Source organism: Cydia fagiglandana, chromosome 21 (assembly GCF_963556715.1).
Source record: "Cydia fagiglandana chromosome 21, ilCydFagi1.1, whole genome shotgun sequence".
Classification (NCBI taxonomy): Eukaryota; Metazoa; Arthropoda; class Insecta; order Lepidoptera; family Tortricidae; genus Cydia; species Cydia fagiglandana.
The window spans coordinates 6,717,868-6,745,036 of NC_085952.1; the positions used below are offsets into that span (position 1 = coordinate 6,717,868).

The window sequence follows — 27,169 nt, forward strand, 5'->3', positions numbered from 1 at the left end:
AACGCTTAGACATGAAACTTTAACCACTAGTGAATAATGAGGACTTCAATTACATGTGCAGATTTTTCATTTTAAATAAGAGCTCATCAACATGCTAACTAATACAAAATACAGAACGTAGCGGCTACCTTTTTTAAATATTTTTCGTTAAATTTAAATAATCACGATTATTTAGCAGTGGCGCTAGTGTGCACGTTGATGGGCTTTTAAATATATTGTGATTTGAGAAACCGATATTCAAGTTCTTATGGCGTCGCCCAGAAACGGCAGGTATCTGAGCACCGGTTCGCCGAGAGTCAGCAGTTCGCGCAGCGGCTCGTACCACCGTACCAGCAACGACAACACGAAACACCAGAACACGATCTTCACCAGCATATCCAACACGTACAGGCTGGAAATAAAAGAATGATAATCTGATGATAAGTGTGTTGATGAAAATTTTTGGGATATCAGTATAATTTTTCCTTAATAATTCTGAAATTAAGAACGCAAAACCTCCGATTTTGATTTAAGGATGACTCACTAGACCGGGCCGTGCCTGGCCGCGTAGCCAAGTTGCCAATCGCTCACGCTCCGTAGCGATCGAAACGCAACTGTCACTGTCGCACTAATATGGAAGAGTGATAGAGAGACATAAAGCTTTTCGTTGTCGAAGCGATAGCGATTGTAACCTTGGCTAGGCCTGCTGGACCGAGACATTGTTTTCTATGACAGCTGAGGGGCTACCGCGAAAACCGAAAATCGAAAAATTGCGGGGATCTTTCCCTTTTTCTCCAATGAAGGCGTAATTAGAGTGACAGAGAAAGATGCCCGCAATTTGCGAATTTGGATTTTCGCGGTAGTAGGCCTGATCGGTTATCACGTGGTGCTTTTCATAGAAAACGAAGCGCCAGAAACTCTGGTCCGGCCTCGGTCCGGGCTAGCGTGACATGAGTGACATCCTTAAATGTGTTGATGAAAGTTTTTGTGCTTTCAGTATGATTTATCCTTAAAAATTCTAAAATTGAAAACGCTGTATACATGCATTATATGTGAAAAATATTTCAAAATTCAAAATAGACGTTTCTGGTAAAGGGGTAATTAAAAAACACGATCTTGGTTACTCGGAATATCTCAAATCCTCCAAATTTGATTTAAAGATGACTCATTCTAGACCGGGCCGTGCCCGGGCTGATGCGTCTAAGGCCCCCCCCCCCCCCACATCTGGCGTCTTTCGAGCGTCGGCATCTACAATTCTATGGCAGCTGCTCGACGCAACGTCGACGCAGCATCGACTCAACTGCGCAGCGACGTCATTTTCCATAGCGCTGACCAGACGCCGACAGACGCCGACGCTCGAAAGACGCTAGATGTGGGGGGGGGGGGGGCTAACATGTTATTTTTTATTTTCTGTGACGGCTGATCGGTGATCAACTGATCACGTGGAGCTTTCCATAGAAAACTAAGCGCCGGATGCTCCGGCCCGGTCTATCGTGAGTTTATTTGATTCTTCGAAATTAGTACTACGAACTTTTCTGCTATATCTTCTACGATATAAAAATGAAAAACTTTGTTCAAAAGATACAGATACTCATACTCACAAATAATTATACATCTTATAGATGTGCATTTTCGAGAGGTTGTCCTTAAAACAGACTACTCGTCCTGTCTCCACGCCTTGGTATAAATACGACTCTATATCAAAATCTTCTTTATACGTTTGATACATTTGGTCTTCTTCCTCTGACAATATTGTATGGATAGCGTCGTAGTTAGGACAGGGGAAATGCCACTCCCGCGTGGTAAAGTATTGCAATAGTATCAACCCATGTGAGATTATTCCTTGTATCCTTACCATGCTGTAAATAAAGCACATATTTGATAAAGTATTTGGGAAAAACAAACTTATAGTGGTTGATGTTGGGGTATGTCGTGACTTGTGATCCTGAATATCAAAATTGTGTTAAGATGGTCACATTAAACAAATTTCCCTATGAGACTAATGACAAAATCAGTAAAAAATTCCAATGGACACCTTTAGTCTACTATCTGCTTACGCAAAGTGCCACATTGCTAGGAAAGACAGTGATAACCTGGAAAAGCTGGTAATCACTGGTACCTACCAACCTAGATGCAGGAGCCTAATGCGGTGGACAGACCAAATTCGCTCAGCCCTTGATGCAACGCTCCACGGTGCCCTACATTCGGCGACAGACAGAAAGAGGTGGCGGCAAGTTGTCAAAGAGAAGCTGTTCCCTAGAATTGGCCACGACCCTCAGTGATGAGGAAACCGATGCAAGGAGGAGGACACCTTTAGGGCCTGAGGTATATAAAACTTACGGGCCCAGGAGTATATTTTTGGACGATTATTGGTCCCGAACGATTATTGGTCCCATGAGAAACCTAGGTCAGTATGAACATCAGAAACAATACTGTGTATTTATAATGTTCTTACTTTCTTAGTAAAAGTTACAACTTACAATCGTTTCTGTCCAGCTATTAATAGGAGAAAATCAATGAGATATGCCGGCACCAGGTGAAAAAGAATGCGTTTGGTTTCGTGTAGTACATAGTTGGTAGTAATCCCTCCGTCGGGGTACCACAAGGGCCAAGCCATAGGATATTTCCACCTTATCTCTTTAGCGTACTTTAACACTTCACCCCAGGTTGTTGGTTTTAGGTGTCCCGCGTTCAGGTTATAGACAGGTATGTTTTCAGATCTGAAAGAAAGCACATAATATTATTATTGTACCAAAAATTGTTGCTGCAAAAACAAATTACCGTAATTATTACTAGAAAAAGTAGAAAACGTAGCCTAAATAGATCTTTCTCAGGAGAAATTCGTGGTTATGTAGTTCATATCTGAAAAGGACCATGGGCAACTTTGTATGGAGCCTTGCCCCAAAACCAACAGAGTTGAGAGTTAGGTCATTAGATAGGTATTTCTCTGTACTTCATTTTGGTCTATGGGCACCAAGCGGAATTCCATTGCAGAACTGAGATATTGGTATTTTAGCCAAAATGTCGTCACCCTTATTACCTAGGCAATAGGGTCCAAGTAAGTAAATTAATTGCTGCAGGGTAGATGTTCGCGCACCGCCGGGCGAGCACACTGAATGATTTGCCGCGCTCGCCCGGTGGTGGACTCTATTGCCTAGGTAATAAGGGTGACGACATTTTGACTAAAATTCCAGTATCTCAGTTCTGCAATGGAATTCCGCTTGGTGCCCATAGAACGAAATTAATTACAGAGAAATAGCTATCTAATGACCTAACTCTCATCTCTGTTGGTTTTGGGGCAATTTTGACGCATAGTCCTTTGTCAGCAGATGGGTCTTCGTGGAAGATCTGTGGTTACTCGCGGCCTTTTAACACCGGTCTGGAGTATGTAATCATATCGACTCCTCTTTAAATGGCCATTGAAGCTAATAGAGCTGAAAGTCCTGCCTCTTGGGGTTCCGCATCAAACAGCGAACACACGCTGGCGAAGGAGACCCGGACTCTGTTACTGGGACAGATTTTCCAAAAATCTCGCCTCAATCAACCTTATTATCTCAGGAAAAGGCATCACCCATCAGTCGATTTGACAACCATTAGGTACCTAATGACAACCATTAGGTAAGTACTTGAACTTTTACTAACTTTTCCTTAGTCGCCTCAATCATTGCGAGCGCTATCATGGCATTGATGGCCCCGTCCACAGGAATGACTTGTGCATATATACTGGCGTCACAGAGCATGGTCCGGATGACACCTTTGCCGGCCCCTAGCAACAGACCCACTGGCCCGTTGAGGCTGTCCACCCAGCCGGGCATCGGGTCAATGTATGCGGGGCAAACTAGAAGAAATACGAACCTATTATGCAATTACAAATTCCAGTTCTCTGTTAGTTATGTATTCACAAAAGAACTGTCATACCGGGTGTGGCCTATGGCCTGTAATACGAGCAAAAAAATTTACTGTAGGCTGTACTCCTCATACTGACCAACATTTGTTCAGCAACTTTAAAAATAACTTGTGGTTTGATTTTAAATACACTTTAAAGTTTATTCTAAGACGCAATGTACCTATTGCGAATTTTGTTATGTTTAAGGCGTGACAAGCAACGTCAATCACAATGATATGGTGGCGTGGCGATGGCATCCATTGAAGATAATATTTAATTTTATTTTGTATGAAAAATAGGGACTCTAAATACTTTATAATTTTTAAAAATTGTTGACCAAAAGTGTCATCGTTTGAGGAGTACAATCTTTGTTTTAATTATTTGCTTGTGTTACAGGCCGCACCCGGTATATTTGCTCATCTGTCTTTGTAAAATGAGCTATTCACGAAATCTTCTGTGGCAGACACCCAAAAGAAAATTAAAAGTCTTTGACAGATGAACAAAATAGAACCCGAAAAGACCAATTTTGACATAGAAAACTAAGTTTGCAATCCAAAAGTATTCCCCGAAGGACCGAAGTCGTAAGAATGATTGAATAAAATGCTATTGCGGAGTTTCGGAAGAGAACATGGGATGTTGGGACATCGTAAACTTCTCACTGACGATGTATGATGGATTAATCTTTTGCGAACTGTCTTAGTTTCAAGTCAGGGATTCAATCGAAATTAATCTAATATAACATACCGATCGAAGGCCTAGCAATAACGCAAGGCATGTCCGGATAGGCATCGTGGACCAAGCTCTCCGCTAGCCGCTTCGTGTACGTGTATGTGTTGGGGTGCTTGCCCAACAAGGATGGCCTGAGGAGAGACAGCTGCCTCTCGTCCAGCCATTGGCAGAGGCGTATGACGTCATGGGGGTCTGCTGGTGGATCGTGGAACTGAAATAGTGGACAAGACTATTTCAATTCATGTATTGCACGGTGGCATTCTTTTACTCTCGCAAACCGGGCCGATTGCCAATTCGTCTTATCAAGATAATTTTTAGAATGAAATGGTACCTTACTCCTACATGTCCAGAAATGTAAAACAAAGACAATTTACATAATACTAGAACAATATTAATATTAAAATTAAAATATAGGTTAGTAACTAGGTATATCTAAAAATAACTAGCAAGAAACTAACTAGTAGTTCACCCTGAACTCTGACCTCGCAAAGCAAATGTTACGAAATGTATTTATTTCCATAAAAGACATATACAGTGGTACTACTACTACTTACGAGTACCTATACCAAATGTTACTCATACTCATACTCATACTCATAATCTTTATTGCATATCACATTGTATCTTAACCTATTACATAGAATTGTGTACAACATGACACCCTGTAGGGCACAGCAAACAGTTTATTCAAGAGGAGATCGAGTTTTTTTTTTCGATTAAGTATATTAGTGATTATATATGTTTATTAGGTATATTATTTATTATATAGGTGCTTTATTAATTGCAGTTATTGGTCGTGAAAAAATTCATTTAAAGTATAGTAAGCTTTTTCTATTAAGTGATCTTTTAGTTTTTTAAAGAATTCATTGTCGGACTTGGTGTTATTTATTTCGTTACTAATTTTATTGAATATTTTTATTGCCATTGAGTTAGGACTTTTTGAATGTAGTTTGAGTTTTGAGGGGATAACCTGCACCAGCTTGTTTTGAAACCTGCACCAGCTTGTTTGGTATAAAACGTAGTCTTTCGTGAGAGAGAACCACTTTAAACTTTAAAATGGTAGTTTTCATTAACAGCTTAATTGCAAATAACGATTACCTATAATGATCATAAAGGAAACTCACCTTTTCTTCTAAAACATCATAGTCAGGATAACAGAACGCTGTCGACACATGTACAAACATCACCAGGTTTTTGAATCTCTTGGCGACTCTGAGGGCGCGCTGGGTCCCCACGGTATTCATCGCTACACTATCATTCAGAGTGGCTTCCATTTTTAAATTGGCTGCCAAATGGAACACCACTGACACTTCCTCCGAAAGGGTCTTCATATCTTCGCTGGATATACCTAAGTCATCTATGAGGACGTCGCCTTGTATGGCGATAATTTTCTGGATAGCTCCTTTTTGATCACGCTTGAGTCTGTTAAACATCTGTAAAAGAATTTATGATGTTCAGTTTGAGAAAAGTTGAAAAACTGTGACAAGTGCAACAGTTAAAAATTTTCCACATGAGTTAGGCGGTTTATCAGAAGCTAATGAGGTTATTAAGCTTAGAATAAATTTAAAAGTAGAAAAATTACTGTCTTGGGTTATACTTGAACTCACGGCATTTGGGAATGCATCGTTCGCAGACGCTTCTGCTTGTTAAAAATAAAAATAATGAAGTTATTGTCACAGAGTCCTTATTCTAATATATGTTTAACCCACTCATATATTACCTGACGTACCGGAAGGCGCAGCGTGAGTAGACTCCCCACAAGGTGGACTGACGGCCTGGTAAAGAACGCGGGAGCCCGCTCGATGCGGGTGGCGCAAGACCGGTCAATGTGGCACTCTTTGGGGGAGGCCTATGTCCAGCAGTGGACGTCCTCTGGCTGATATGATGATGATGATGATGATGATGATGATGATGATGATGATGATAATGATGATGATGATGATGATGATATTACCTGAGAACTAAGCATATGTTCAAGCCGCTGTTGCACAGTCTTCCCTCTCTTTGGTCTCATCAGCAAGTACACTCGCCCAATTTCCGTGGTATACAGTAACTTCTCGACCAGCACCTTGCCCATGAACCCACAGCCCCCGCTCACCAGAATATTCTTGCCTTTGTAAAAATCTCTTATTGAAAATTTGCACTCCATTATCTGAAAGCAAAATGAATCTGCAGTAAAAAAATATATTGAATCGGGTGTTTTTTCGAACCGGTACGAATGGAGGTCCATAGGGGAGGCCTATGTTCAGCAGTGGACGTCTTATGGCTGAGATGATGATGATGATGATGGGTGTTTTTTTCTATGACAACTAACTACAATACAGGGTGGCTAAAAAATAAGTGTATTCCCGTTGCCAGGGAGGTTTTGGAATTATTCTGAGCAACTTTTACTTTGGGACCAATCTCGAACTCGCGAAAATAATTTGTCTGTTTCATACATTTTGGTTGGTCTATTTTCTATGGAAAGGTAGGTAAAATTTTTCGCGATTTTGGAGTTGGTCCCAAAGTAAAAGTTGCTCAGTATAATCCCAAACCCTCCCTGGCAACGGGAATGCACTTATTTTTTAGCCATCCTGTATATTACTTAAATTATTAGGTAGTCTTCATGTAAAATTGAACGGCCTTATTCAGCAATTATGACACGTCTCTCCTGTGGACATTGGATCAGTGGAGTGGAAGGCCTTTCGACGCAAAAGGAGGTATTTTCTAGGCACATGCACAAAAATAATTGCAAATTAATCACCTTTATGTTAAGATGTTAATGTGTTTTATATAATGAAATACAACTAAAGTTTAGACTTGCGCTAAGCGTGTGGTTAAAAGACAATGCACAAACAAATATAAATACTACTTTTATAAACGTGGATGTATGAATGTCACGGATACTTACGAATACTTGACAAAATTATTATTCCTATTGACTATATAGCTATACATGCATAGACGTATTTAAGATTTTTTTTATCTTTATTTGGCGAAAGATGAAACTTTCAATAACGTCATATTACACGCGATTCAACAAAAACTAAGTGGACTTTTTTGTGGGAAAGGGCCTTCCGTCCGGAAGGCCCCCAGACACCGATGTTCAATAAAGATCGGTACAAAAATGAAGAAATTCAAGATGACGGCCAGTAAATACAATATCACTTTACTTACTTACTGCTGTAGCGCAACGCCCCGAAGTGGATCTTGGCCTCCGACACCAAAGACCGCCATGCTACTCTGTCCAAAGCCGTTTCTGGCCAGTCGACGGCGCCGAGTTCGCTAAGGTCTTTCTGCACCTCGTCTCTCCAGCGGTACCTAGGGCGTCCAGACGGCCTTCACTTTACATATAGGTACTTATTCCATAGATAGTACTTTTATTCGGGATTAAATCAAACCTGAATATAATATTCAAAATGGCGGCCCATTTTTTTATAATTTTGAAGACAGATTCATATTACCCTTCTGTAGGACTTTTTTGTCTGTAGGATTTTGGAAAAATTCGGCACACAGTCTTGATCTTATGTTCTTCTTACATCCACGTTCATAAATATTTAAAATAAGTCTTTGTGTCATTGCCACTGCGTCATTAGAGGTCAAATATTGGTAAAACGACATTCATTTCCGCAGCTGAGAAGTAAAAACAGTTAGGTTTAGTTCTTAATGTTTATATGTACTGACTGTACCGTTGTCTGTCTGTATGTGAAGAGATTTTTTTTATAATAGGGTTATGCATCTCGATGACACATTTAAGCCGACCACTGACTAACAGTCCGCCTGACGATATCGCCCGGTTAGTTTTTCAGAACTGTAAAATTTTTGTTCTAACTGACAGGCCGATAACCTCCGGCGGACTGTTTATCAGTGGGCCCCTTTAGACTGGTTCTGTAGCGTTCGCTCTCAGTAACCGTCGAGGGGCCACACAAGAAATCGCATTTTTTTTTCTATATGTTCATTGTGAATCTTCTTAAAATTCAAACGGTCCGGCATAGCTATGGTTAAAATACCTATTTTTTTTAAATACGAGCGATATAAATTTAGAATCTAGTGGTATACAATATGTGTCTGACCATGGGGCTTTAATTCCAGGGCTTGATTTTACTCGCTAAACTGAGCTACTTTTACTATGGGACCAACCCTAAAATCGGGGAATTTTTTTCGGCTTTTCCATAGAAAACGTCGACACTGATCAGCCAAACAGAATGGAAAAGTAAAAAAAAATCGGGATTTCGGGGTTGGTGCCATAATAAAAGTAGCTCATTTTAGCGAGTACAATCGAGCCCTGGATTTAAAGTCCCATGGTCAGTAACACCCTGTATTGGTCACTCGTTTTCAATTCTATTAGTAGAATTTAAAAACCTAATAGTAGTGGAAATATAATTGAATGAAATACACGAAGTCGAGCGCTCAAAATTCAAAAATCCCCCAGGGCCCCAAATAAGTTGTAAATACTGTGAATTTGGCTTGCTAATTTTACTTCGATACCTATTTATTCAAATTACATAATTATGGAAGTGTTAAACATGCAATTATATAATTGCATGTTTTACACTCGTGGATCCTTGACCTTGCCGTCTGGTTAAAATACCTCTATTTTTTATGTTGTTGTTAGGTGTGATTAATAATTAAGTTGTTAAATAATTATGGACTTGGGTACAGTGACAGCCGTCATTTCCATACAATTGATAACTTTAAAATGTAAATTGTATTGATATGATACATTGCACCGTACCTTAGGTATTTGAAAAATACTATGAGTACACGGTGTTTTTTTTATATGTACTCGGTTAACTTCGGGGTATGACTAAGTAGTTAAGTACCTAGGTACATTTAAGGAAACTGAAAGGCATATTAGGTTTACCTTTATTTTGCCGTCAATTTTTCTGCAGATTTTCGTTTCACAGAAATTTTTTCAAGTAATTTTAAATCGCAAAATAATCTTTACATAGAATGTTTACTTCAAATAATTTTAGTACGGATTAGTTATCTTTCACCAAAAATTTGAAACATTAGTTTTGTTATTTGTTCATGTAATTTCATTTCACAGAATCATTGATCTGTAGAAAAGTCACTTCTTATAAATACAGTTTCCCAAGATGTAATATACAGAAAGTCATTTAGTCGAATTTTATTTATTTAGTCGTTAATTTGACGCAATCTGCTTCTCTGGAAGGAATTCGTTTTTAGGGGTTGCCGTTCTAACCTAACCCACTTTTCTGGCACAGTTCGTTTTCTTGGGGGTCGCAGTTCTAACCTAACCTAACCCACTTTTCTGGCAACATTTCGTTTTCTTAGGGGTCGCAGTTCTAACATAACCTAACCCACTTTCATGGATAATGTTCGTTTTTATGGGGGTCGCAATTCTAACCTAACCTAACCCACTTTTCTGGCAACAGTTCGTTTTCTTGGGGGTCGCAGTTCTAAGCTAACCTAACCCACTTTTTCAGCAAGGGTTCGTTTTCTTAGAGGTTGCAACTCTAAAGTAGGTAACCTAAACTCCTTTTTTAGCAATTTCAATGAATACTACGGGTATGTGAAAGGTAATTTTATAAAATAATAATTGTTTAAATTAATATTTCCGCCTAATTTAATTAATTTAATTTAATTATATTGTCCGCCTTTTGTACGACAAGTTTCCTTTTGTGCAATAAAGTTTAAATAAATAAATATTCTGTGAACTGTAGTGTCGCAGAAATAATATTCAATGAATAATAATTCAACAGTCAGTCTTTTATTTTATTTAATAATCTTTGAATAAATATGCTGAGTTTTAATCAAGTTACAAAATATGTTTCTTTGAAATGAATAGGTAATCGAAGAAACAGAATTAATTGTAACAAATATGTGCGATTCGATTATTCTATGAATCATTTTCTGTATAACAAAATTCTGCAAAAAATTTGGCGATAAAATAAGGGTACACTGATTGGGTATTATCTTCGAGCAACACCGGCTTCCGACACGTCGGAAGGGAGGGGCCCAAGCGATATCTCGCCGTACAAATCTTTCTGCCATTTTTCGCGGGGGGAAAGGTGCACACAGTCGCATTTCTCACACACTTACATACAAAATCCAATCTGTAATGACGACACAAATACATAGAAAATGACACACGTCAAAGACAAATTTTGCAAACCTCGATCTCTTTTTGTGTACGGACGAGTGACTAGTGTCACAACACGCACACTAACACATTTTCGTTGAAGTATGTCATTGTATTCTGAGAGATGTGAAGTCGGATTTGTCGCTCGACCGATCCGCAATTTGTACTGAGCGAGCAAAATCGATAAATCCAACAATTACTTGAGACTAAAATATAATAATTGTATTTAAATGTAATTTAACGTATGATATGTAAAAAAAAATATTACATGTGAAATGTAACACTTTCTTTTTGTAAATTTGATGTCCCCGACCTCTTTTTATAACAAAAAACCGAGCAAACTGGCATTTTTGTGCAGCAGTGTTCACGCGCGCGTCTGGACTCGGTCTAGTGAAAAATCCAAGTGCAACTAGTTTTATTACCCGCGCTAGATTAGATTGACGCGCTAATCTTGTACCTCGGCAGAGGGGAAATAGTGCGAATGCCGCCTCCCTTCCGTGTTGCTCGAAGGGTATTATGATTTTCGTAATAATTTTTTTCCATCATATTTTCTCGGAAACGTTCGTATTTGTCATGCTAATTCAAACGTAGGTACCTAGTACCTACACATGCCTACAGCTACACTGACATCAGAATGATATTTGAATCATATTATTTAGTTATCGTGCTCGCCCGCGCTTATACATGTACGGACAAGTACGAGCGAAATGCACGATCACTGAATGACATCAGTTAGATGCCATTCTGATATCAGCGTACGTTCGAATTGGCCTGTAAAGCTCCCTGATGTTATGTCTCCCTGGTAAACGCGGAAGAGAAGTTAGCTTCAGAGTCCCATATCTCCGCTACGGATAAACGAAGAGCGATTTGTGGAAAATATGACGTCTGTCCTGCATGACAGACTTCGCTCAACTGATTTTAAGTTAAGCCGACTACTGACTAACAGTCCGCCGGACGATATCGGCCGGTCAGTTGTTCGGAGCTGTCAAATTTTTGTTCTAACTGACAGGCCGATATCGTCCGGCGGCCCGTTAGTCAGTGGTCGACTTTAGCTTACAATTTAAGACGAAAGTGACAAAAAAAGCGCGTGAATTCGACTTTTCATACAAAGTTAATCCTCATTTTCCTGTCTGGATATTAACATTATTAAAAATATTTTAACATAATTTGTTGTATATCAGCCACAGCTAATTTTTGATTACCAGCCATAATAAGAGTTAGGAGCATTTAAAATTTTATATGAAAACTGTTTTTCTGTGTTTAATTTATGTAATATGTCATGTTATATAAAAAAATCGAAAGAAGTCAAACGTCCCCTACGTATATAGTTATGGTTTATATACATCAAATTATGGAAAAAATATTCCATAATGTCAATACCTAGAGAGGAAATAGGGAATAAGTTTGTATGCAGTAGCGGCTGTCCCCTTTCCTCAAAATAGTGGATTATGGGACTGAGGAAGCGGGAGAGTGTATATGGTCGGACACCTGCCAATTCGAACTTACGAGTGTACTTATTTTCATTTTGACGTCCTTTTACGGAATTAAAACCAAAATATTACTTTGCTAGTCAGCGAAAAGATAACGTGCTAGTCAATCAGTGCTAACCCGTTATACTTACTTGCATATTATTTACATGCAATTAATGTTCTTCTTCTGTGTAACTTCGGTTTTGTAGGAAGTTTCCTTTCTGTACGGTAGTACTATTAGTTATTCTGTGCTTCAACTATGACACCTGTGTTGTAAAATCGATGAAACATGGACGCATTCAACACGTTGCAGTTGTGTGTGTATTGCACTGCATAACTGCTGAAACTTCCTGAAAATGGACCGTTTGTGAAGTTATGCTCCCCTGGTAAACGCGGAAGGCTTTGCTTGGAAGCCCCAAGAGACTTAGGCAGACACAATAAACAATTTGAAGTGAATACAAACTTGTAGCACTTGTATGTAGGTATGTGTAGTTGTCTACGTCTATGGGCCCGATTCGGATTTTGAAATAGACATCTATTAGATATCTTTTAGGCATCACCAAGATACGATAACGATATGTTTAAGATCTAACCTATAAAATTTGACATTTGCGCGATTCTGGAGATACTAATCGAACGATTTCCTCAGGTTATGACTTAGAGATCCAATTCACATCCGCCTCGCACATAGGCCGGACGGTCCGGGCAGCGGGAGCGGCGGCTGAGTTAGCGGCGCTTCGGAAGCGCGATAAGTATGTACTCGGCCCTGCTGACAAAATATCTTTTTGTCCCTTTGGCAGTGGAGACGTCCGGGTGTTGGTGTGCCGAGGCCAAAATTTTTTTGAGCGAATTGGGGCAACGTTTGAGGGATCCCGAGGTCATGACCCTCGTTCCGGGTCATTCCTGATGCAGAGGCTGTCTATCGCGCTCCAGCGTGGCAACGCGGCGAGCGTGATGGGCACCTTTGCATCTGGAAGGGCGCGGGACGAGTTGTTTGATTGAGTTCTCGGTTGTGGCTTTATTTAGCTTAGTTTTAATTTAGTTTAATTTAGAGTTAATTTATGTATTTAATAATTGATCGAGTGTGTTTAGGTATAAGTTTTAATTTGTAATAGGTTTAGTTGTAAGTATATGATTTATAATGTAATTCTTATGTACAGTAACTAGTTTAATGGATTGTATATTAAAAATATTAAGTGGAAATAAATGCTTAATTCACATCTAATAGATATCTTACGCTATCTAACGTAAAAGTTGCCCGAATTGCGCTGCAAAAGAGAACTAGTTGATATCTGAACTATAACGTATCTATAGGTAGAATGGATCTAGTACGTGTCGTCTCTTGTGAATATCTTGAAGTTCGAATACGGCAGTAGTGTCTACGGTTCTATAGGGCTAAGTTGGTCGCCGATTTACATGAAATTTTGTGAGCTGGTGGGATAATTATATGGAATATTGTTGTAGATTCAGTTAGTGAAGCTCCTATAAAATGGCGAAACTATGGGGGTAATTTATGCGAGGTCAACAGCTCACAGAGCCACTAATTGTGACTGTGACTATAGTATACCCATAATACCCAAAATATTCGCATCAAATTACACATTTTGTTAACTGGTATAGAAATATTCTGGTGTGAAACTTATGAATACCAGACAAATGTTCCTTTGAATATTTGTCATCCTATCTCCTTCTATCCCATTGATTGACCATTATAGTAAAATTTCTCTTTCACTGCCATACTACTAGTACTAAATACATAATAATATGATTGTATAGGTAGACCTAGATTGCACATGCGTACTAATAGTTACAAAGCCATCTGGTGCAGTGTTCTAGAATTCAGGTCATTCCTGGAATAACTCCTTGATGTTATGCGCTCCTGGTCAACGCGGAAGAGGAATGCCGCCATAGGTGGCTAGCAGGAAAACTACCACAAAATAAATAGTATTAGATAATGTCATAACCGATGGAGTCCGGCCAGAGCCGGATTTGCGGCCTTACAAATGTGAAATGCGCTCCGCTCCGTCTCCGCCCGTTCATTTCGTCGCTTTGCTACAGGTAGCTAAAAGTACATCCATTCCACCCCAATTTTGGGGAAAGCCATAAGCCGCGCGTGGCGCTGTCGCTACCTAGCGGCCATATCTGTGCTGATCGTAACAGACGCGTTTTGTTAGCAGTGAGTCTTCTGTACCTAGTACTATTATTTATTTTGTGACAATGTGGACCAGTTTATTCCAGTCTGGCCAGCGGAACGATACAGATAGATAGATAGATAGATAAAATGTTTATTTGGATGCTGCAAAAACACACAATTTACAAATAGGTACATTACAAACAGAACAAAACTAAAAATATGTACAGTCACGCTCTGTGATTGTTATGCCATTTAGGGTTCTAGCTAAATTGGATATTCCATAGCGGAAGTATTGAACAACCAATTTACCTAGGACCCTAAATGTCTCAACGATCGCGGAGCGTGATGGTACAAAGTTTAATAAACATTAAAAAATACTTAAACACGGAAAGATGGGTTTACTTGCTGTACTCTGTGTGCATTGCAGCAAAAACAAAAGGGTTCCGACTCAGCTATACGCTTCGCTCTTTTGAGCAAAGCACTAATATTCTGCCGGACGTCATGCATGTTCCATCCATACACTGTTCCAATATTTTGAGGAGCCTCTCCGAGGCTTTAGAGTGAATTTTCCTTCCGCGTTTACTAGGGGATTATAACTGTAAGCAGTTTTAGAAAACATCACCACTTCACACTCACTAGATGTCAGTATTTCTTAAAATCTTATGACCAGTTTATTCCAGCTATGCTCAATGTTATTCCAGTCCCGTCAGAGGAACGGAACAGATGTCTTAGATGTTTCACAAACTGTTCCATAATTTCGAGCAGCCCTTGCGAAGCTTTGAAGAGAATTAAGAATACCGCCTTTACTAGGGCAGCATAACTGTGAGGGACCAGTTTTAGAGCACATCACTACTACGTATTAAATAGATGTCACTATTTCCAACAATTTGATGACTAGTTTATACCAGTCCCGTCAGCGGAACGATACAGACGTCTGAATGTTTCACAAACTGTTCCATAATTTCGAGGAGCCGGATCGAGGCTTGGTAGCAAGTTTTCCTTCCGTGTGTACTATGTGAACATAAACTTATACTAGTGGCCAGTTTTCGAGGAGTCGCGTATATGTCAGAATTGACACTGTGAGTGACTAATAGAGGAAAATGGGAACTACGTTTGTAAGGAGAAGCCGTGCCTGCTTTTAACCCGACTATAGCAAAATCAAAAGAATAGTTTACGATTTTAGTTATCTACTCGTTTTTATATCGTATAGTATGTGGTCGAAGTTTAAAAAATATAACGTACAAAATATAACGTGCAAACAAAGAAGTATCTTTAAGTTCAAAGATTCATTGAGCGTCTGAGATCTGTGCTGGAAGCAATTTCTCTTCCGCGTTTACTAAGGCACCATAAACAACAAGAAGTTGATTTCAGGAGTAACCGTGAAAACGCACCCTCATCCCGTCTCTCTCTATCTCTTTAATAGCGCAATATCAGTTTGTTGCCTGTTGCACTTCGATTTATTGCAATACCTAGGTTATATAGGCTACCTAGACATGCGCACTAATCGATATGAGAAGACATCTAGTGCATATTTATGGAATCGATGCATTCAGATTCAGGTCATCCATGTTGAAAGTGAAAGTGTTCAAAGCTTCTCAGTTTTATGCGCTCCTGGTAAACGCGGAAGAAAAATGCCGTCTCAGCATTGTTCACTTTTAGTAGCAGAGTTGTATGTAAACTAGACCTAAAATTACTACCTATTTACAATATGTAAATTGTAAACCTTGCAATACCTACAGTATGTAAACCCTCCACTATCCAACTTATGTGAAAGTTTGACAATAAATACTTGCACCTTACAAAAAACTTGATTACCTACATTTTCAAACTTGTGGAACACGAACAATTCAAGAATTCAAGATGTTGTATATTTTTATGAAAATTTTATAGGTAAGAACTTACATGATTTCATAAAGTAATGTTTTACCAGATTCCAAAAAGGAAAATATACAGATTTCTCTGAACAACCGAAGTTTTCATTCCGCGCCAATTGGGGATGTAGACTATATACACGTATACAGCATCTAGTGCAGTTTCGGGAAAGCTGTTCAATATTGAGCTCCTGAAATTTTACCTTCTTTGCTTTATTCGCTCCTAGTACACGCGGAAGCAAAGCGGTATGGAATTCGCTATGGTCCCGACGGTCAAAATGCGCGGTCAACTCACTAATTGCACCACTGTGCACTAATATAAAATCTGGCTAGATTGCGTTGGTAGGTAGGCATTTTCACTTAACTGTGTACCATTAACGGCCGGCAGCAATCGTCACAAAACTGACGGTCAATGTCAAATCCCATACATTTTGTCAGAAATTTGACGGTTAGACGTTACTGAAACACGACTTAAGTCGCGCTTTATAGTACAAGTTAAATGAAACTGCCCTGGTATACCTTTTTTATCCAATCTCCCAAGGAGTTCACAATGAGGACAAAGGAGCCGTTTGTTTAGGTACCTAACCTACATAATGTAAATATTAAAACTAAAGTTAAACCTATAAATAATATAATACCCACACTTGTCCTGCCGTGTATTAATTATAAACTGAAATAATATTTAATACTAGCTGTGCCCGCGGCTCCGCCCGCGTGGAATTCGGTCTGTTCTATTTCTCTCCCTCTCCGCTGGAGGCGGAACTTGAAGTAAAGTTGACAGATGGATATGCTAGAGGACTGTAGTCCAGATAAAATATTTTACAATTAGGTGCCACTAAATAAAACTACACTCCAAAATTAATAGCTTTTTCGCCCTTATTCAAATTATACACGTGATTTAAACGACAGAGTAGTAGGTGTATATCGGACGATACAGTAAGGTATACGCGCGCGAGCGAAAGTGAAGCGGCCTGCCTGGCTAAAGCGCCACTCACCGTGGTCTTCTTCAGACTCCTGAGGAAGACCACGTGCCCCTTGTAACCTCAATGCGTTGCGAGACTTTCGCGAATCATTCGATTTTTTTGGGGAAGGCATGGTAATGCGTATAAAATGCGAGTCCCAAATCGTTTGACTCCGCAAATGACCAGTGCCGGATTAAGATATTTTGATGCCCTAAGCATTTCTAGACCATGGTGCCCCCTCTCTCTAAGGTCATCAAGATTATATTGAATTTTTTTTGGTAAATTGAGTGACGTTCATTGCCGCATTACAGTTGGATAGTTATGGAAATCAGTCACATCATTTTATCACGAAAATTGACAGTCCTGCAGCAGTAACGTTGTAGCAGAGTAATGCTGCTGCAGTCGCCACCCGAATATCACCCTTATTATATCTCAGAATGTTATAGAAAACGCGAGCGAAGCGAGCGCGAAAATTTTTCGATATAAAAACGCAATGTAATAGAAAGTTGTACTTTTTTACTTTTAGTATGGAAATCAGTCACATCATTTTTGCACAATAATAGACAGTCCTACAGCAGTAAGTTGCAACACAGTAATGCTGCTGCAGTTGCCACCCGAATATCACCTTTATCACATCTTAGAATGTGATTGAAAACGCGAGCGAAGCGAGCGCGAAATTTTTTCGATATAAAAACGCAATTTGATAGACAGTTGTACATTTTTACTTTTAATATGGAAATCAGACACATCATTTTAGCACGAAAATTGACAGTACTGCAGCAGTAACGTTGCAACAGAGTACTATTTTCGATATAAAAAACGCAATTCGATAGACAGTTGTACATTTTTACTTTTAGTTCCAACCAGGCGCGAATCCAGGATTTCATACATAGACGGGATGGGACAGTTTTCTATGAGCCTAGCTTCGCATAGGGCTCGATATTTAAGGGTCTCAGCGAGGTTGTTTTCACACAGAAAAGATGCAAGAAAGCAGAGCTTGGAATTGACCAAGTGAATTGAATTGGCGAAATGTGAGCAAGGCAGAAGGCCCAGCTGCGAAAGAGGAAAGCTTGGATTTGTATCCACGCCCAAGTGTAATTAAGGCAGAAGATCAACTTCGCCGTAAGGGAGAATGCTTTACATAAGACCTAACGCTGAACTGCAAAAGAGTGGCTTGAAATCGAATCTATGCACGTAATCACGACTCTTCTACTGCTCGCTCTTTGGCTTCACTCGAAAGCGCTACTTGATAGGATGCTTTTAGTTTTCGGCTTTCACCGGGCCCCTGAGACCTATCTGCCAAAGTGTTATCACTTTGACAGTTAGGTCTCAGGATCGCGGCTAAGTAGCAACTCGCCTTGGCCGACAAATCTGCCGTGCAAGAGCGCAAAATTCGCTATAAAATCAGTAACCTATGTCGAAAAAATCGGCTGGCCGCAAGCCCGAAAGCAAGATTTGTTCCATGACTTCAAGGGCGTCCGCGTAAAGTCAAATCGAATGCCTACGTTGGGTCATACTTACGTACCCTCACTCTCTTACTTTTAGTATGGAAATCAGTCACATCATTTCATGACGAAAATGGACAGTAGCTGCAGTAACTGCAGCAGTAACGTTGCAACCAGAGTAATGCTGCTGCAGTTGCCAACTGAATATCACCTTTATCATATCATGGAATGTTATTGAAAACGCGACCGAAGCGAGCGCGAAAATTTTTCGATATAAAACCGCAATTTGATAGACAGTTGTAGTTTTTTACTTTCAGCATGGAAATCAGTCACATCATTTTACCACGAAAATTGACAGTGCTGCAGCAGTAACGTTGCAACAGAGTACTTACTCGTAATGCTGCTGCAGTTGTCACCGGAATATCTTCTTTATCATACCGCAGAAAGTTATTGAAAACGCGAGCGAAGCGAGCGCGAAAATTTTTCGATATAAAAAACGCAATTTGATAGACAGTTGTACATTTTTAGTGTTCCGTACAAAACTTTGTTTACGGAACACTTATGGGATCACTTCGGTCTTGTTACATTTAGTCCCAACCAGGCGCAAAAAAGTTTGCCCCTCCTTCCTAAGTAGCGCCATAAGATTCAGGGGCAAACTTAAATCAAGCTAGTATTGTGGCTACCCCCCCTTATAGGGGTTGAATTTTTATAGCCTATAACCTGGCCGGAGATTTTCTCGACAGATTAGTAAAGTTTTCATGAAAATCCGTTCAGCCGTTTTCACGTGATGCGCGTTCAAATAAACAGACAAACAGATAAACAGATAAACAGATAAACAGACAAACAGACAAAAATTCTAAAAACTATTGGAACGTGTTCTGTTATCGATTCTAAGTATCCCCAGCCAACTTTTTTTCAAATATCTTCCATGTACAGACTTTCGACCCTCTACAGCTTTATTATATGTATAGATAGATTTATTTATGTAATAATATTTTCTGACAATAATTTAATTTGTTCAAATACATCGTGTATTAATTATCGTCAGCCTAATTAGCAAAGGCAGTATAAAAATAGAAACGACTGATTGGCCATTAATAAAGCACACATAAAACTAATTAGTAATTAGCGTAATTACCAAGCGCTCCTGCGTTTCAACGAACATCCTTAAATCTCCGAAATTTCAAACATTACGACAAAAGCGATTTGTAGTAAATCAATTATGAATGACACGACATGTGTCTTTATTTATAGGTGGTCTGCGTGTGCGCCGACGACACAGTGATGACACCAGAGATTCGTCGATAATAAGGACTTTTAATTTGTTTTCAGTAGCGCTCATTCCAAATAAAATATTAGGAAGTATAGTCTAGGACGGTCAAGGAATTTGATCTCTGTGTAACTTCGTAACTTGACGGTGAGAATAATATGAAAAGATCTCATTTCTCATGGTGACCATCGATATTTCAAGATATTTTTCTCCAGTGTACGGTTTGCCTAAATGGCATATCATTTCTCCGAATGTTTGCTTTCCAATACAGTTGTGACGTCAATGATTTGGAATTTTTATAATCCTAGTTATTGTGGCGCCTTAAATGGTTTTTTGACTGACACTTTTTGATACATGGAAACTGTATTCCTTACCGCTACCTTCTGGCTCCTCTACACGATGGGCCAACGCCGGCCACTCCAAGGGACGCAGCCGTGCGGTAAAATGAGATAGCAATGTCACCAGCTGCCTCTACGGCAGCATGGCTGCGTCCCTTGGAGTGGCCGGCGTTTTGGCCCATCGTGTAGAGGAGCCATTCCATAAGTATATATTATTCCACTGGTCTCTGCTTGTGTAGTGCGACAGTGTGCGTGGTCACGGCACGTTGACACAGAAACGATTCGGCATCGTTTAGGACGGACAGACGGACTCGTTATTAATCGTGCGATTTCGAAGTAATGAGACCGCTGTTTAAGTTAAGACGGCGTTCCACTGGATTGGAATTCTATTTTGAAGAGTGCTTGTGCGCGGACAGAAAATTTAAAGCATCGGGAGCCTAATTTCTGCTTCCGATTTTTTTTATGGAAAAATAATTTATTTACTTACAATATACTAAACGAAGTTAATAACTAGCTTCCGATTTTGATCATCCGAAATTAGTCCCATTTCAAAAATGTGGGTCTGTGGAGGTATCATCACATTCATCAGTATCACTGATGAATGTGCTGATACGAATTCGAAACGCACCCTAGGGTTGATTTTTCAACTAACTAGCTAAAGTGCCATTCTATGGAACTTGCTAACTATGTAAACAAAAGTCACTAGTAAATTCATCATTCTTGACAATTTCAATATAGCGGTTTGTTTACATAGTTAGCAAGTTCCATAGAATGACAATTTAGATTAGGGCATACCTAGTCGAAAAAGTTGTCTATAGTTACCTACCCCATCAGTCCCCATTACGTTACCATTTGCCGGTATTGTGAACTGGACCCCTATTCGACAAGCGACATTTGACGTATCGTGTTGATCTCCCGTTGATGTGGGAAAAATCATAAGTTCTCGAATACGTACAATGTCAAAATTTGACATTAACAATCCACAGTTAGGGTGACAAGCAAACCAAACCGAACCACCCTTAGTTTAGAGTGGAATTTTGGTTGTACCAAATGATATTATCCACCGTTGATGGAATCATAACTAACCCAGTATGCGATAAAATCAACTGTTGATTTGACGTGGATGCGAAATCTGACAGTTGTACGTGTCGAATTTGGCCCTTGGATATCTTGAAGCTTCCTGTGTCTCACCAGCTCCTCGGCTCGTCAATGGCTGGCAGCATCAGTAATTAATAAAATTAGAGACGACCCAGCTAATGTGCCGTGTCCCGGCAACGAGAACGGGGAGAGGTAATTAGATTCGACTGACTGAGCTTTAAATGTTGAACTATATTGTTTAAAAGGAGGAAATTCATTTATTTATCGTTGAAATTTGAACAAATCTATTAACAATTTACAGCACTCCCCCTACATACATACATACATCACTGGCTCAGTGACCCAAAGAGGATCTTGGCCTCTGACACAAGAGAGCGCCATTCTGCCCTATTCTGCGCCATTTCACGCCAGTTGGGTATTCCGAGGGCGGACAGGTCTTTTTGGGCTTCGTCACTCCAGCGGTATCCCCCCTCCCCCTAAGACTCGTCACTCCCCCTAAGGAAGAGATTTATTTTAACGTAAACACGAAGGAGACAGTTAAGGATGACTCACGTCAAATCGGGCCGGGGCCGGCCCGGAGCTTCCGGCGCTTCGTTTTCTATGGAAAGCACCACGTGGTCATCGATCAGCCGTCATAGAAAATTACATGTCGGACGCCTCGGCCTGGGCACGGCCCGGTCTAGCGTGAGTCAACCTTAAAATGTAGAAAAAAGGTGACTTATATTAATAATACGAGTATTATATATGTAGGTATATGATATAAATAATTAAAACACAGAAATGTTAAATAGGATCCTTAGGTTAAAAAAAGGTAGAAAAATAGGTACCCAATTATAGTCCGTTTTTTTAGCATTAGAAAGAACTTCGCAGATGTAAGCGTGTGGTTCCAAATCCAGCACTTTTAGCGGTAATAATTTGAAGTAAATTATACGTATTGATCATGTTACATTAGATAATTCAAAAATTATTAGGTAATAATTAAAGAGCCTGATAAAAACTTCACGCTTGCTTCTGTGGAGTTCGTTCTAATGCTAAAATAAACTATAATTTAAGTATGAATTTAATTTAAGGTGTTATAACATTTTATATGTTATAGATAAATAATGTTTTTATAGCCCATATTGTAACGTAAACGAATAAAACGTAACATACTTTTAACCCACCACCACAACTTTAATACACTTCCCATATCTTATACCTCATACGTCCGCGTTTATTCAATAAATATTTGATAAAACTAAGCCTGCATTAGTCTAATTTGCCCATCCACGCTAACTGAAATGCCTATACCGCAAACGCATTAAAAATGGCTGACAGACATACAAAACCAAAATCATATACGCTGTTTTGTTGATTCGAGAGTTCATTTTATCTAACCGCCTATTATTACGATACCGTGCGATATTGTAATGTCATTCTTGTAATAGGACCCCTTAATGGGACCGATTTGAAACTAACCAACTCAAATAGACCTTCCGCACCTCTTTCAAAAACTATAACAATTTATACTACAAGCGCTTGAACTCTATGACTTGCTATATAAAGTTCTTTTTGGTATATTTTTGTGCGATACCTTTGTAATATTTTAAAGAGAGGTGTTTTAATACAAAATCGTAGGTCGAGTTGATTTGATTTACGCGTTGCATTAAGTTATTTAGCCATTTCGGTTAGTAGCTGCGTACAGTCGTTTCGAAATATCAATTTGTACGATATAATACCATGCTACGGTGGTAGATCGTGGCTTGATTAGCTTATGGTTTCAGGGTTCACGTGAAATATACGCAATCTTGAAAGGTATCATTTCATTTAAACATTTGGTAATAATTAATATCCACCTTGGACCTACTGATTGGACTAAGTACCTAGGTCTTAGTGTTAGACCTATTAGGTACCTACTTAGCAGTGGCGGCGCGTCCATAAAAGCCGATTCCCACCGGCTTGCCTGTTTTTCGACGTTTGAGCAGAGTTTTAAAGGAAATATGTAAGCCAAATTAGCCCCGGCTTGCCTATGGATATGTTTGACGCGCCGCCACTGCTACTTAGTCCAATCAGTAGATCCACCAGTTTTTTTCGACTCAATCTTTGGAAATATTCAAAATGGCGGTGCCACGGGGGTTCACGAGATCTACAGCTTAGTATTAGCGTATGTTGTAAAATGGCTGCCCACCTATTTGAATGTGGTAAAATGGCGGCTGTCAGGAATGTCAACGGTAATTGCGGGGCAGTATTAGCTCTAACTGGAAGCGATGGAGATAACGATGAAGTATTGTGGCGGCACATGTATGGTTAGCAGTCGGCTTGTCTCCCAGAATATAGTTTTCCCGGATCACAGCATAAATAATAGGTACAGAAGGTTCACTCTCTAACAAAACTCGTCTATTACGCGAGATATAAGCGCAAGCGCGAGCACTGAGCAGGCGTCCGTTCTTAATCTACTACTGATAGCTTAGAGGATATAACCAACGGAGACGCTATGTCTATAATTTTCGGTACAAAATAGTCTGCCGTTTTATGCGGGGAAGGGGCACATCAAATGTATACGTAACGTAAACATAGCCATGTCAGATAAACGTCAGTCCCACAGATATAGGAATGAAGGTCAGTCCATACATGTGGTTGACGTGTCGTTGACCATTGGTCGCCTATTTTCGACAGGGGAACGCCTGTTATAATGACCACTCCGTTGGTTATATTCTCTAAGACTGCTAGACACCAAAATTGGTGTGGGATGGTGTGGGCCACATGTACTTGTAGCGAGGCGACGAAATCACGGAGTGAGCCACGCGTTCCCGAACGAAACAATGTTGTCCGGATATTTGGGAGTGCGCGGACCCGGAGCCCGGAGCCCTCACATAGAGTCCTACGTCCTATCTGTATAGAGTCTCTTTCGACAATTTAATGAAATGTAGTAAGGGGTAGGTACACCGAGAGAATGCTGGACATTTTGAGTGAAGGAATCTAAAATATAGTAGGCAATATAATCTAATAAAATAATGGATTAATATCTACTGGCACAAATTAAATTTTCCTAAAGTCCGACTATCTACTTAAAATACTTTAGCAATATAACACGGTAAAACAGATAGTTTGCATTAGGTAAGTGATTTCATTAGCATCCGACTCTCCTTAGTAAATAATGATTGTTTTGCTGTCGCTACACCGCCGCCCGTTCATCAGTCACGAGCGGCGAAGCGTAGCGCAGATTTATCTGCTACCAGTACAGTACATGTCCTATTTTAGTGCAGTTTCGACTCATCTAATACTGCCATCTAATCTATTGTTATAATTAGATCTGAACTGTCAAATTAATTATTTGTAATCGGATCGAAAATAGATAGGTATGGTTAAGATTTAGACTGATTAAGTTTAGGTAGGTTCCGTAAACCGGGGTTACTTTGATCAATTTTAGAATATGAGACTATTTTTTGACGATCTTAATATACGTAAAAATATGAAATAAAAATATAATAAGTCAATAGTTTTTGCAGCCTAAAGTCCTATATATGGAATCTCGTCCATCGATCTATTTCTGGGCAGTTTGCCCTTCGGGCATCTAAAACAAGCTAACGAACCTATCCTACCTGTATATTGGTTTAATGTCACTATCGTCAAAAGATTACTGAGTAACATTACGATCTGACTGATCTTACGATCGGCCGCCGACAGATCGATTGTTCACGGCGGGGTCAGTATCAGGGCTATAATCGCGAAAATCGAAGTTCGCAAATTGCGGGCATTTTTCGCTGTCAGTCTTATTCCGCCTTCATTGGAGTAAAAGAGAAAGATACCCGCAATTTATAGAGGCACTTCGTCCACAAAATATACCAATATAAAGGTAGGTATCCAAAAACCGGACAAGTGCGAGTCGGACTCGCGCACGAAGGGTTCCGTACCATAATGCAAAAAAAAAAACAAAAAAAAAGCAAAAAAAAACGGTCACCCATCCAAGTACTGACCACGCCCGACGTTGCTTAACTTTGGTCAAAAATCACGTTTGTTGTATGGGAGCCCCATTTAAATCTTTATTTTATTCTGTTTTTAGTATTTGTTGTTATAGCGGCAACAGAAATACATCATCTGTGAAAATTTCAACTGTCTAGCTATCACGGTTCGTGAGATACAGCCTGGTGACAGACAGACGGACAGACGGACGGACGGACAGCGAAGTCTTAGTAATAGGGTCCCGTTTTACCCTTTGGGTACGGAACCCTAAAAATGGTGTTCGTAAGATAATTACCCGCACCCGTCTTTATGACTCTGGTTGCCTTTGTCCCCAAGAAGCCACTCCATCGCTTGGTTCTGAAGATACTGCCCTTCGAGGTGCTGGTGCACATTGCTGCTCCTCCAAACAGCAGCATCATGGGTTGAACCCGGAAAGTTAGGGTTTACGCTAGTGATCCGACCTGTGGCATCGCACACCACTTGACAATTTATACTATAAAACCCTTTTCTGTTGTAGATAATATTACCCGGGGCTATAGGGTGGTTATTTGGGGGTTTGTGTATGGGGATGTGACTCCCATCTACCGCACCCAATGTATATGGCATTCCAAAATTGTCCTGGAACTCCCGCATTGCCCTGTCTTTCTCCAGTCTGGTCACTGGGAATTTGATCCACTGTGGGGTCAACCTTTCTATAATAACAGGACACACATCTGCCAGACTGCGGCTTATTGTTGGCTGACTTTGAGCTAGTATATTAATTTCTCCCACAGCAGTCTGTGGCCTATTTTATAAAGCTACAAGTTACAATTTACAAGCGGAAGTCTCGTTCTAACACATAGGGTTAGAAAGAGACTTCGGCTTGTAAATTGTAACTTGTAGCTTTATAAAATGGCCCACTGGTAGCTGCCATGGGCAAAAAAGTTCAGTGCACTTAGGACCTTTAAATGTGGTGGCACCGTCCCCGCTCGTAGCGCATCGCCTTCACACAGAGTGTCCACTACGTGACGGCCCATGGCCCGCGACAGCCTAAACAATTTACGGAACTTCCGCTCGGACCGGTCAAATGGGTTAGACCCGTCTCGCAACCTCTTCAAATAAATGTTTTCACCCTCGCCCTCGCCATACTCCCTCTCTTCGGCCACCACAGCAGCTATGACGTATTCTTCATCCATTTCGAAAAAGAAATTCTGCAAAACTTGACTTTTTTGTGTTATCGTATTTTAAACGGGACTATTTTATTCGCCGCTAAAATTAGTCAGTTTAGCTTGACGTTTCTATGTTTTTGTTTAAAAAAGACATGTACTGAATAGAATTTAAGCAGCTAAACCTAAATTGAATAGACCGCCTAAATTAAGAAACGTCAGATTCAAATTGGTGTTGTCATTTGATTATGACAGCTGCTCATAGAATAGCAAAGTGGTTTAGCGACGCCTAAATAAAATTAGGAGGTTTAGCGGCCGCCGTAGAATCGCGTCCAGTATTTACATAAAGCATAATGTGGTTGTGACCTATGTTAATGGGTAATCATAGTAAGTATGGTATAATTTACTTGTTTGTAATATAAACAGCGGGCACCTGCGTCATTTGCGTAGTAATTCAATCTTGTTCAGATCGGCGATGTGGGCAATCATGTCATGACAGACTTGACATACGTACGGTACTTACCAGTAGGTAACTGACATACCTAGTACATACCATCAGTCCTATGTTATCCTAGTTTTAGGTAGTTCGTATTTATTTTTAAGATAATATTTTACTGACTATCCTGAAACAGTGGTAAGTTCTCTTTAGTTCTTGATTTTTCCGTCAGCATTTAGCATTAACGCCTTAGTTTTCTAGTTTAGCATTAAGGAGGTACAGTCATACAGTCGACGTTAAAGATTATGTTTACATTTTTCGCCGTATAACAAGGGAGTAAGTGAAAAGTGTATCTTTGACTTCGACTGTAGGTACCTACC

General features: G+C 39.8%; 1 protein-coding gene across 1 annotated transcript; it reads right to left on the reverse strand.

The window, feature by feature from the left end:
* Positions 1–237: 237 nt before the first annotated feature.
* LOC134675373 (putative fatty acyl-CoA reductase CG5065) lies at positions 238–26,383 on the reverse strand. Its single transcript, XM_063533584.1, has 8 exons — positions 26,168–26,383; positions 6,549–6,746; positions 5,719–6,027; positions 4,610–4,805; positions 3,622–3,817; positions 2,460–2,699; positions 1,581–1,838; positions 238–391 (listed from the first exon to the last, which is right to left on the reverse strand). The coding sequence occupies exons 1-8, from the start codon at positions 26,381–26,383 to the stop codon at positions 238–240; spliced, it is 1,767 nt and encodes a 588-aa protein (XP_063389654.1).
* Between the last annotated feature and the right edge of the window lie 786 nt (positions 26,384–27,169).